General features: G+C 43.9%; 1 protein-coding gene across 2 annotated transcripts in view; it reads right to left on the bottom strand.

Annotated features, from left to right (window-relative positions):
• Positions 1-3,496, bottom strand: part of PRKAR2A (protein kinase cAMP-dependent type II regulatory subunit alpha) — a 49,508-nt gene extending 46,012 nt beyond the window's left edge. Inside the window, exon 1 of one of the 2 annotated variants that reach the window (XM_042880952.1) lies at positions 3,229-3,496. In XM_042880952.1, the coding sequence (XP_042736886.1) occupies positions 3,229-3,481 (253 nt within the window). In that variant the 5' untranslated portion in view covers positions 3,482-3,496. The remainder of the gene's footprint in view (positions 1-3,228) is intronic. The other variant, XM_042880953.1, reaches the window with a different exon arrangement.
• Positions 3,497-10,501: the final 7,005 nt, after the last annotated feature.

The following is a 10,501-nucleotide window of genomic DNA, read 5'->3' as shown; positions in this document are numbered from 1 at the left end:
AGGGAGCAGAATAGCATATTATGGGTAACTGATAACTCACATAGGTGCAAGATCACAAAGAATGTATGTAATACAGTAATTCCCTAGGAATTCCACAGGACACATCAGCCAAGATCATTACAAGAAAGCAAACGGTGCTCACCAATAAGAAGAGAAGTAATCCAAAACTGTTTAAAATTAACATCAGGCATTTGTGTTGGCAATTCAAAAAATAAACATTTCCAAGATGGACTGAACTCTCATTCAGCATCACTTCCAAGATGATACAAAAGAGCCACTCCCATGCCTCCCGATTCCCTTCTGCTCACATATCCTACCGATGTTTTAAACGTGACATTCAGCAAATTCTTTAGTATTATTTGAGAAGTCCAGTGCAGGATTCATCAGTATCTTCTGACCTGTTCATTCAGAGTCATATGCACCATTTTTCTACATAACAACAGAGCATACAACAAAGTGACTGTTTTACTTCATACATACATACACATATGTATACCTATGAGTGTTATGAGTGTTACCTTTTGCTAAGGAAGCAGCTGAAAAGCACACTCCAACGTTATGGTGATACATGTGGATGGAAAAAGGAACTTGCACTAAAATAACTGCAATTAATTATAACATCTGTGTTGTTCAAGTTACAGTCACAGAATATCTTGAGTTGGAAGGGACTCTCCAAGGCTCGCTGATCAATATTTTAGTTCCACTGTTTATTTTGCCTAAGATCTCCAGGAATAAATATGTATGTTTGTGTAGTTAATTAGAACAAATCAAGAAAAACAAGCAGACAAAATGGAAGGTTACTGGGGCAACACCTTCCCTCAGCCATCAGGAAGGAGAGCCGCCTCACCTCCCTCAGGTTTCTTACAACAGAAGTATTTGCAAAGCCACAGTTAAGCTTCCAGCAGCAAGAACACTTCTGTGGCCTTCATTTCACAGCCTTAGGACAACCATTCAGAGACTGCCTGTTGCAAGCACCACAGTCAATGACACTTTCTGAGAATCCCTGGCAATGTCCTCGGCCTGAATTTTGGAGCTGCCACTTCGCATCTTCTCCCTTTTCTATCAACTTTTCAGTTCTGCAGTCATACCAAACACAAAGGCTCTCAGGAAAGCTTTGTATGCATCAACTCTGCCACAGCCTCACAAATACTTCTGGTGGATGTTGTTTTTTTTTTTCCTCCACTATCACTATTTTTCCACACATTCCTTACACTCCACTGTGCTTAACAACCACATCCTAACGTCCTCTTATTCACATATTCAAGGACTCAAATCAAAGACGAAACTTCTAAGAGGCAGGGAGAATAAGAAATCACCTCCAGATTTATGCTTAAGTGCTCTAAGACAACCGAGGTCTCCTCTTTAGTGTCACTGGCTCCACTGATGGAATACCATGATGTCAAAAACGGAACAGAACCACTGATATCCCTACAGCTACACAAAAACAGTTGCCACGTGGTTTACAGACTGAGCCCAAAGTTTACTCTGATTTTATTTCTTTCTGTTTTTACCATCTGCACTCAAAACACCTGGGGCAAAAATGTAACTTACCTGCTACATTCTCTAAGCACACAAAAACAGTAAGATGCGCAGATTTCATGAGGCCAGAAGCAGAAACAAGAAAACGACGTTATTTGTGCAGACCTCTTTCATACACTCAGCAAATACAGCTAGATCAGTCATTCAAACAAGGTTTAAATTTCCTCAACATACTTCACAGACACTGATTTTGTTGTTATATTTAAAAATACCCATGGAAGCACATTTATAATATCTGTTTGACTTATCTTTGCAACTTAGTGGTACATATAGAGAGCTGACCTAGGAAAACAAAGTGAAATTAATTAAAATCTGCCCTAACTCGTCCAAGACGAAAAATGCACAGCATTAGAGCCTGTCCAGCAGGATTATCTGAGACTTCCTCCAGTTATGTGTTTTCTCTATCTTTAGAGAATATCTGTTGGATGTTGAGCAGTCAATACGTACAAAGATCTCCCAGAGTAATGTAGGAGTATTTTCCTATCCTGTAGGACAGAGATACCAGAACCCTTAACTTCCAACGTTTTCCAGTTAATAAAATCTTCTATGGCAACATTCATAACAGAAACCTGAAAAACACAGCCACGGTTGACTGCCCCACACAATGTTAAACAATGCAAGAATCGTTTCCCTGACTGCACAGGGACCAAGTACAACACGGGACTATTCCTCCCCTGGGTCAATGAAGCTGTGAGCAAGGAACAGAGCGTTTTTTCAGATAAGAAGCAAGACAGCAGCAGTGACAGTACTGCCTGCCTGCAGAGCTCTGACCAGCACAAGTGACACTGAGCGGTCTTGCTCATTTTTTCCTCTGGGACAGAAAGGGGATGAGCAGAAACCTGAAGCAGAGGAACCACTTTTCTACTAGAAAGCCTCGCCACATCAAGCTATGCTTGAACAACTGTAAAATTTGTGGTGGCACATGGCTTCTCATCTGAACACATTTAACTTAAGAGAATTTCCTGGAGTGCAGCTGTCAGCATTCACCAGGAAAACTCCACACTTAATTCTCAAGAGATAGCTCAAACCCTGCAATGAGACAAGCTGATCAAGAAACAAAGCCGCATTCAGCGGCATTAAGAAAATCATTAGCAAGAAGGAAACCCTTACTCACATTATAAGCCACGGGTATAAGACCTGCAATGAGAGGACTGACAGCTGGGGGAACACACGCCTTTCTCACCTGTCCCTCCCCCCTTTGTCGACGTTCTCTAACAAAGAGAATATTCCGAGTTTTCAGAATATTTCAGAGAATTTCACTAATCACGGGTCCAAAACCATACGTGTGCCTACAGGTGCCGTTCATGAAAATCTAAAGCAACTTTTCGCGCTGAAGCTCAAGCAGAGCCCCAGGTCTAAGCGCTGTGTGCCGCACGAGGCGGTGGCAGAGCGGCACAGGAGGCGTTTCACTGCACCCACCGGGGAAGCGCCTCAGAGAGCCGCAGTGCAAAAGGAGCGGGTTTCTGTTCCCATTATTAGCGGCGCCTGGAGAAGTCGCCCACCCGGCCCGTCCCCGGTTTCGGACAGAAACACCAGGATGAGCGCAGAGGAGACCGCACCGCAACACATGATCTCGCCCATCACATGCTTGGCAGCGCGCTCATTCAGCCGCAGGCGCAGTGCCGCCGGACACCGCGGGGCGCCGCGTCCCGCCCCCCCTCAGGGCCGGATCCCCCCGGCGCTACTCACGCTCGAAGTCGGAGTCGGAGTCCTCGTCACCGCGCTCGGGCTCCTCCTCGCCGTTGGACTCGGTCTGCATGGGCTCCCCGTCGAAGCTAACCACCCTCCGGCCGTCGCCGGTCGCCTCCCGCTCGCGGGCATCCCGCAGCCGGGTGAAATACTCGGCGGCGAAGCCCACCAGGTCGGCCGGCCGGTGCCGCAGCACCTCCACCGTGTAGCCCTGCAGCAGCTCGGTGAGGCCCGGCGGGATCTCGATGCTCATGGTGCCGGCGGGACCGAGGAGGAGGCCGCCGCCTCCTCTCCTCCTCCCCGCCCCGCGGGCGGCTGTAGCGGTGGCGGGCTCGGGCCTCCCTCCGCGGGCGCTGACTGACTCCCGCCGCTCCGCTTGCGCGAGCCGCGCCGAGGGAGGTGGGGAGGGGGGGGAGGACGGTACGGGAGCTGCCCGACCGCGCAGGCGCGGGAGCGGGCGCCGAGCCAACCGCCGCGCACGCGCTGAGCGGGAACGGCGCGTGCGTCACCCTGAGGCGCGGCCCGCGCGGGAACGGGGGCGCGCGGAAGCTGAGGGCGAGGCGGGACTTTCCTGCGCGGTCCGGCTCCGTGTGCTCGGTGAGGCGGCCGAGCCCGCGGCCGCTCGTCGTGCATCAGCCGCCGCGGTGGAACTGGCGGCGAGAGATGTTTGTGCAGATGTTCTACCTCGTGGAAAAGGTCTGGTCCTGTTCCTGGGTAAAAAGGGCTGAAAGGTTAAACAGCAGCCTGGAATGTGGAGGGCCAAAGTGCTTTTGTGATACGCTTGCAAATCTGATCTTTAAATTACCTTTAGAACAAACTGACTCCTTTTGTGTGGTAAAAGAGTAAGCGTAAACTGTGGAACTCTGGGAACTCCTGCTGCCTGTCGCCCAGGACGCCGGGCACACGGCGGTGTGTAGCAGGAGGGCAGTTGGTCACCGCTTCCTGCAGGTCGGTGACCCCAGGCACCAATCGCATCTCCTTCTGCTGACCTGCAGGTCTGCGGTCACAAGGTGCAGCAGGAGGGGAAAAGGAGGCTTTCATGGAAACGCAGAACACACGGGGTAGGAAGGGACCTTAAAGATCCCAGCTTCCAGCCCCGTGCTGTGGGCTGTTGCCACACCTTGGTTTCCCAGCAGAATTAAGGCACTCGTACAACCAGTAAGGTCCAGGGAAGCGAGCGAGTCTTTGTACCCTTTGGTACAGCCCGTAACATCATCACCTGCTGAGCACAGAGCGCCTGAGAGCGCTAAAGGTGCAGGGTTTTGGAAAGGTGAAACACCTCCTTAATCCCTTCTGCACGTGAGCTTTGGAGATGCCTATTCCTGCATTGCTGCTCAATGTGTTTTATTCTGATTTTCTCTTGTTTGTACAAAACCTGCCATGTGGTGCTGCTGTTTGCTGATGTGCCCAGAGGAAGGCGACTGGGTGTGTGGCGTGGAGCCCTCAGAATCTGATATTATTGGAAAGCTGGTCCTGGAAGAAAATAAGCCTGTGCAAACATGAGGGGGATGATAGCAATGCTGGTTCAGTGACGCCACTACATGTTGTCAGTGTAAATGTTTTTATTTTGTTCTTCCTTTGTTTCAACAATAAAAGGGCAGGAATTGACTTGTATGCAAAATTTCACTTAGAAGCCCAAAATTATCTGAGGCTATTTATTGTGATTTGGTTTTGTTTGCATTTGCATTGTTTGCATTTGCCAAAAGGTTCCCCTGCTTATCCAGATGGTTTTACCACAATCCCACACAAAGATTTTCTCTTCATCACTGTTGCACAAAGGGCACAACCGAGGATCCAAGACCACCACAATTCAGTGCTTCTTCTGACTTGATTTTCAGTGAGGAAGGCCAGGTGGAAATCTTGTGGCTCTTATTACAGCACCCAGCCTCTGTTAAAAGGTTTTCTTTGTAATATGTCTTCTGGGCTTTTATGCCAGAAAAATTACCTCATGTATCAGTATAAAATGAATGAATTAAAAACGAGCACAGGAGGTGGATTTGTCACACTGGCTTATCTGGAGGTTTAGTATGAAGCTGCTTCTCCTAATATCTATTGGGTTTTTTACAGCAGCCACAGCAGTTATGTCCCTTTTCAAGAAAAACAATTAATTCTTTCTTTTCATTTGTCACTGCTACCATATTATTTCTCTGACAATCTCAAACAATACAGCAGCACATTTCAACTGCTCAGTGTGTAGGAATCTAAAAAATACTGTAAAAAATGAATGGATGCTGTAGGAAATAAAAAATATTGGTGAGTAATGAAGAAAGAACGTGTAATTCTAAGGGAATACAATCATTTTTCCTTCCCCCTCTATTCACAAAAGCCAGTCACATGGCAGTTCCCTGCTTTTGGCATTAGTCAGCTGCTGTATTAGCTTCTAACATTTGTTGATAATTTTCTCTCATTTGTGCCTGTGTGTATAAATCTGGTTATTTACATGAAAAAATGTGCTGCCAGTAAATATTGTTATGTCCCTGAAGAGCTACATTGTGTTAGCCTTCTGATATTTATATGTCCACATACAACTAATCAGCTTCAGTGGAACGTAAACAGTGGATGTCTGTTAGCCTCCTTCTGAAGGTCAGTGGACAAAATAAAAAGCATCAAGGTCACCTGAAGCAGTTTCAAGCTATTTATGCCATAGTTTATCCTATTCCCTTATGTATTTTTTTTTTCTTTTGGTGAGGATCTGAACTGATGGCACTTGCAGGCAAGAGATTTGTTTGTGAACAAGTTAATTGTCGTGCTGCCTGCTGTGCATACATATAGTTCACATTAAGCTTGCTTTCATCCTAAATTTGCATTCCTTGTTTTAATCTTTACTGTAATAAGCATCTGCATAAAAAGAATGCTAGAAAATAAATTAGGAAATATTTTGCAATTGCAGTATGATCCTCTTTAAAATAACATCTTTAATTCGGGTAGCATGACCAGTGCAATTCCTTTCCTCTGGCTTTGTAGTTTATTCAGCTCTTGGTATGGAATGAGAAAGAATTCTGTAATTGATGGAGCTGATCCCCGCAGTATTCGTACCAAAAATATGTGTATATTTGGAATCATATTTAATGCTGCTGCTTTGTTAGTATCTGAGAACAAGCCAACTCAGGATATTCTGATTCTGTGACTCTATTCCCATATTTATACTGTATCAACGCTGCTAAATTTTGAGGTCTCTTCCTTGCAGTTTACCTGTCCTACCTGGTCTTACGTGACTTTGATGCATGCAGTGATACTATGGTGGAGCTTCAGTGCTTGTCATACCAGCAGGAGCAGCGAAGTTGAAAGTGTGAAAACAAAATAGTCTGTAATTCTGCACTGGAGAAATGATCAAATTAACCCTCCAGACTGGCTCTTGAAAAGTAAAATAAATCTCTTTATGACAAGTAATGATTTACTTCTCGCAAACCTTTCAACACCAAGCAGAACTCAGACACTACATAAACATATGTACATCTTGGATTAATTATACATGCCTTCAAATTCCCCTACAAGTAATTCAGCACAAGGATAATGCAAGAACACACTGAATATTCTGATGGTTGACATTAGGAAATGTATTCTCTTGGATTTATTACCATGAGCATAGCTTTTGCAGGTGACACACTAGGAAGTTCTTTCAGACTGACTATGGTCCAAAGCAGTCCTAAGCAAAAGGTTTAGAGTCTTTTACAAAGTGAAGTCCTGTCCTTGGCCTGCTGAATCGTGGAGTTCATTGTCATGGGATGCTTTTGACAGAAAAAGTGATGAGGAATAGGGTCAGCACTGGCTTTGCAATTCAGTGGTTGGTTTGATTTCCAACTATCTGTTAGTTTTAGGTGGAAGGAAGGATCATCCATAGTTACCTCGCAGTGTCTTTCCAGTCATCTCTGACTAACCATTATTGGGGCAGGTTATTAGGACTGCAGTACCTTTGGTCTGACCCACTTTGAGCTCCATGAATTACTCCAGTCAGAGTTCAGAGCATCTTAGTACCACAGGTGCCATTTTAGTGCTCTGTCCTACACCACTGCTATTCATTAGCAAGTCCTAGAAGAAGTAACTGGCTGGTGCACGTCATCATCTCTCTTTAATAAGTTTTAAATCATTCTTCCCAGATTTACCAGATGCCCATTAGTACAAGCATTGCAAGATTTCCTGAGTAATGCTTCTCTCTTTTATTGGCTACTCATTGATTTTGTAAGCCTTGAGTTTATCTTTCTTCAGTCTTTTCCAAATTAAGGCATTGAAGTCTTGCTGGTCTCTCCTCCAAAGCCAGCCTGCTTCATCCCCGTGATCACATTAAATGCTTTTTCTCTATATCTGCTCAAATTTTACTGTGCTTTTCATGCTCACACTCTGGTTTTCACATCTCAAAATCTGGACTCACCAATGCTTTTCATAGCAGAAAAATGGTGTCTTTTTTATCCTCTCTAATACATTTTATTGTTTTTATTGTTTGGGGTGGGTTTTTTTTTGGGGGGGGGGGAGGCTGCTACATCGTAATAGATTGAAGGTATCCCTAATTTTAGGCATAAAAAAAATAAAATTCCCTCTTACTTCGGTGTGTTTCTCAAGTGGTTTGTCAACCTATTTTTTAAAAATGTACAAGTTGGTTTCCCTTTTATATTCTGTACGTTTAATATTCAAGCTTTGGTTGGTTGTTTTTTTAAAGTGCTCTACCCACTGCTTTCTGCTGTCACTGTAAATGTGAGTATACATTAATTGTGCATAATGTACACAATACTGAGCTGTCATCTTAGCACAGGATCTAATGCAAACAGAAGAGCAATTCTGGGCTTAGCTACCAGGATGCAGAGATCCTTCAAAACAACACACAAGAAAAACCAGCTTCTCCTGCGTCTGTTTGGTTTTGTTCTGAGGAAAGTACTAAAGCTCAGAAAGCAGAGCTCTGATACTCTAATGAGCCAGTTTGTGGCAGGAAGCGAGATTCAGTGCACATTTTTTCTTGTTGGCTTCTAAAGTGAGTAGAATGAGTGCTGTGTAGTCAAATAAATGAGACAAAACTGTCTATCACTAGTACCACGGCAGGAGAGAAAAAATCAGCCGTTGGAATAAGTGTATATAAACATTTGTTTCAGCTAAAATATATTACTTTGCTACTAATTTTAATCAAACAAACATGTTTTGGATCATTCTTGGGAAGACAATTTGCTGCATCCATTGGTCGTTCTCAAAGGATCAAGGTAGGAGAAGCACCTGTATAAGTTTCTGGATTTTCACTGACAAAATTTGGTTTCTGTGCACTGGTAACGCTGATTCTGGTGGTAACAATTCAGGTAGTAGAAAAAAGCAGTTTCAGAATACCTGATTTTGTAAAACATTTCTCCCTGACATTACCTTGATGTAGAAAGAAATGCCTCTGAGTATCGATCTGTCATACATAAGATAGAAATGCCAGATGCATGGGTCGAGATAAAAGTACTCTGGGACAGAAGACAGGGAGACAACCTCGTTGTTTGAAGTACTCTGAACAACACTACTTAGCAGTTGTAAAGTGGGTGATTTCCATATGAGAGAAGTTGTGAGCAACTGTACTGGATCTGCAAACAGCAAACATGTAAGAAAGAACTTAGCTTATCATTTGGTTCTCCTGAATACAAAGTGAAAACTGCACCCACTTTGGTTGTACTTTAGTTCCCGTTCCTAGCAATGAAAACATTACATGCAGAACTCTCCAGTGAAGTTGGTATAAATTCTGTGCAGAGTGGAAATAGCAGTCAGTCACAAGGTAGCCCCAACCCTGCTGCAACGGTTCTGCAGTGTTAGCATACACAGACATTGCTACTGAATAGAGGTAAAAGATTTGTAGATTGTTTTAAGAGAAGACAACTAATTAGCTGGCCTGTATTTCATTCAAAAACTGAATCTGAAATATTGGCTTCTATCAGCGTTTGTCAGCAAACCCTCCTCAAACAGTTTTGTTGGGATACAGGAGTGTGTCCCTGCAAAAGAGCTCTACAATTTGTTTCATCCTTGAGCCTTTGCTTACCAAGCTGAAATCGTCTTTATGCCCATTCTTGTCCCATCCCTCATCTTCTCACATTTCTACCTTGCTCAGTGCACTTTACCAGCACTTCCATAAACAGCATGGTACTTCAGACAGGTTTCTGTCTGTCACTGTTGCTATTCTCACACTATCCATTGTCACTTTTGTCCATTAAACATGATTAACCATTTCTCTGCTACACAGATACCTTTGCATTTTCCTATTCATCATCTTTCTACACTACTTTCTTGCCAGTTGCCATTTCTAAAACCTCATCTGCCAGGTAGGCCCCAAATACATAGCCTATCTCTTGCCCCTTCTGCTCAGCTGCTCCTGCGTGGCAGGTTGAGCCTTCATTCAGGATGAGCCTGGGGCTCTTTCCCCCTTCTTCAGTTAGGAGTCTCAACACCTCTGCTCTTTAGCCTCATTTTATGTTGTCTGCAAGAGGAAAGCAGTTAACAAATTTCACTGTTCCTTCTGTTTTGTGCCCCCAGATCCGCACCATGCATACAACTGCAGTACATGAAGATGGTATAGTACTACGTTGCACAGTATGTGAAGGGTGCATTTTATCAGCCCTTCCAGCTCAGTACAGCATATTTACTAATTCCAGGTATTAAAACTGCTGTATTAAATGTAAGTTACAACAGTAATAAATGAGCCTTTATCCATCAGATCCCCAGCATTTTATATTTACTCTGAAAATCCTTTTACGAACCCTTTTACACGATAGCACTTATTTTAATTAAACTCATAGCACAGCATGCAGGTTAGTTAACCAGTGCTCCAGAGCTGCATTCAGTTTTAGAGTAAGTTAGGAAGCACTTCCAATCGCGTTTATCTGTCGTCCTTCACATGCTGTGTGTGAGCATACATTGTAAAAATGGTGATAGAGGATTATACGTCTCCAGGGAAGATAATGGCAGTGTGAAACATCTCTTCTAGGCTGTTGGGTTTTTTTTCCAGTTTAGTTTAGATTTCTGAGTTTTAAAAACGTGTTTGATGTTTGACTGCATTTTCAGTGTCTGCATTAAAGGAGCAGGTAACCTCAGCTTCCAAGCCACAGGACTGTAAAGCTGCCTCACCATGTTAAGCCCCTTTTTGTGAATCTCAGTAAAAAACTGATGGGTTTTTAGACCTGAAAATGCTTGCTGCTTCAACAATTGGAGTCAAATCCTGCCTGTAGCAGAAGCTAATTTGATGGGTGTTACTTATAGAATGCTTCTCCTGCATCTTTTTCTGATTTTCATCCCTAAGTTTTCAGCCCAAAAGAGTTGTGTTTGA

This window comes from Lagopus leucura, unplaced genomic scaffold (assembly GCF_019238085.1).
Source record: "Lagopus leucura isolate 7727_CA_CO unplaced genomic scaffold, USGS_WTPT01 Super-Scaffold_100028, whole genome shotgun sequence".
Taxonomy (NCBI): domain Eukaryota; kingdom Metazoa; phylum Chordata; class Aves; order Galliformes; family Phasianidae; genus Lagopus; species Lagopus leucura.
The sequence above is the reverse complement of the archived record's forward strand: the minus strand, read 5'-3'. Positions and strand labels throughout refer to the sequence as shown.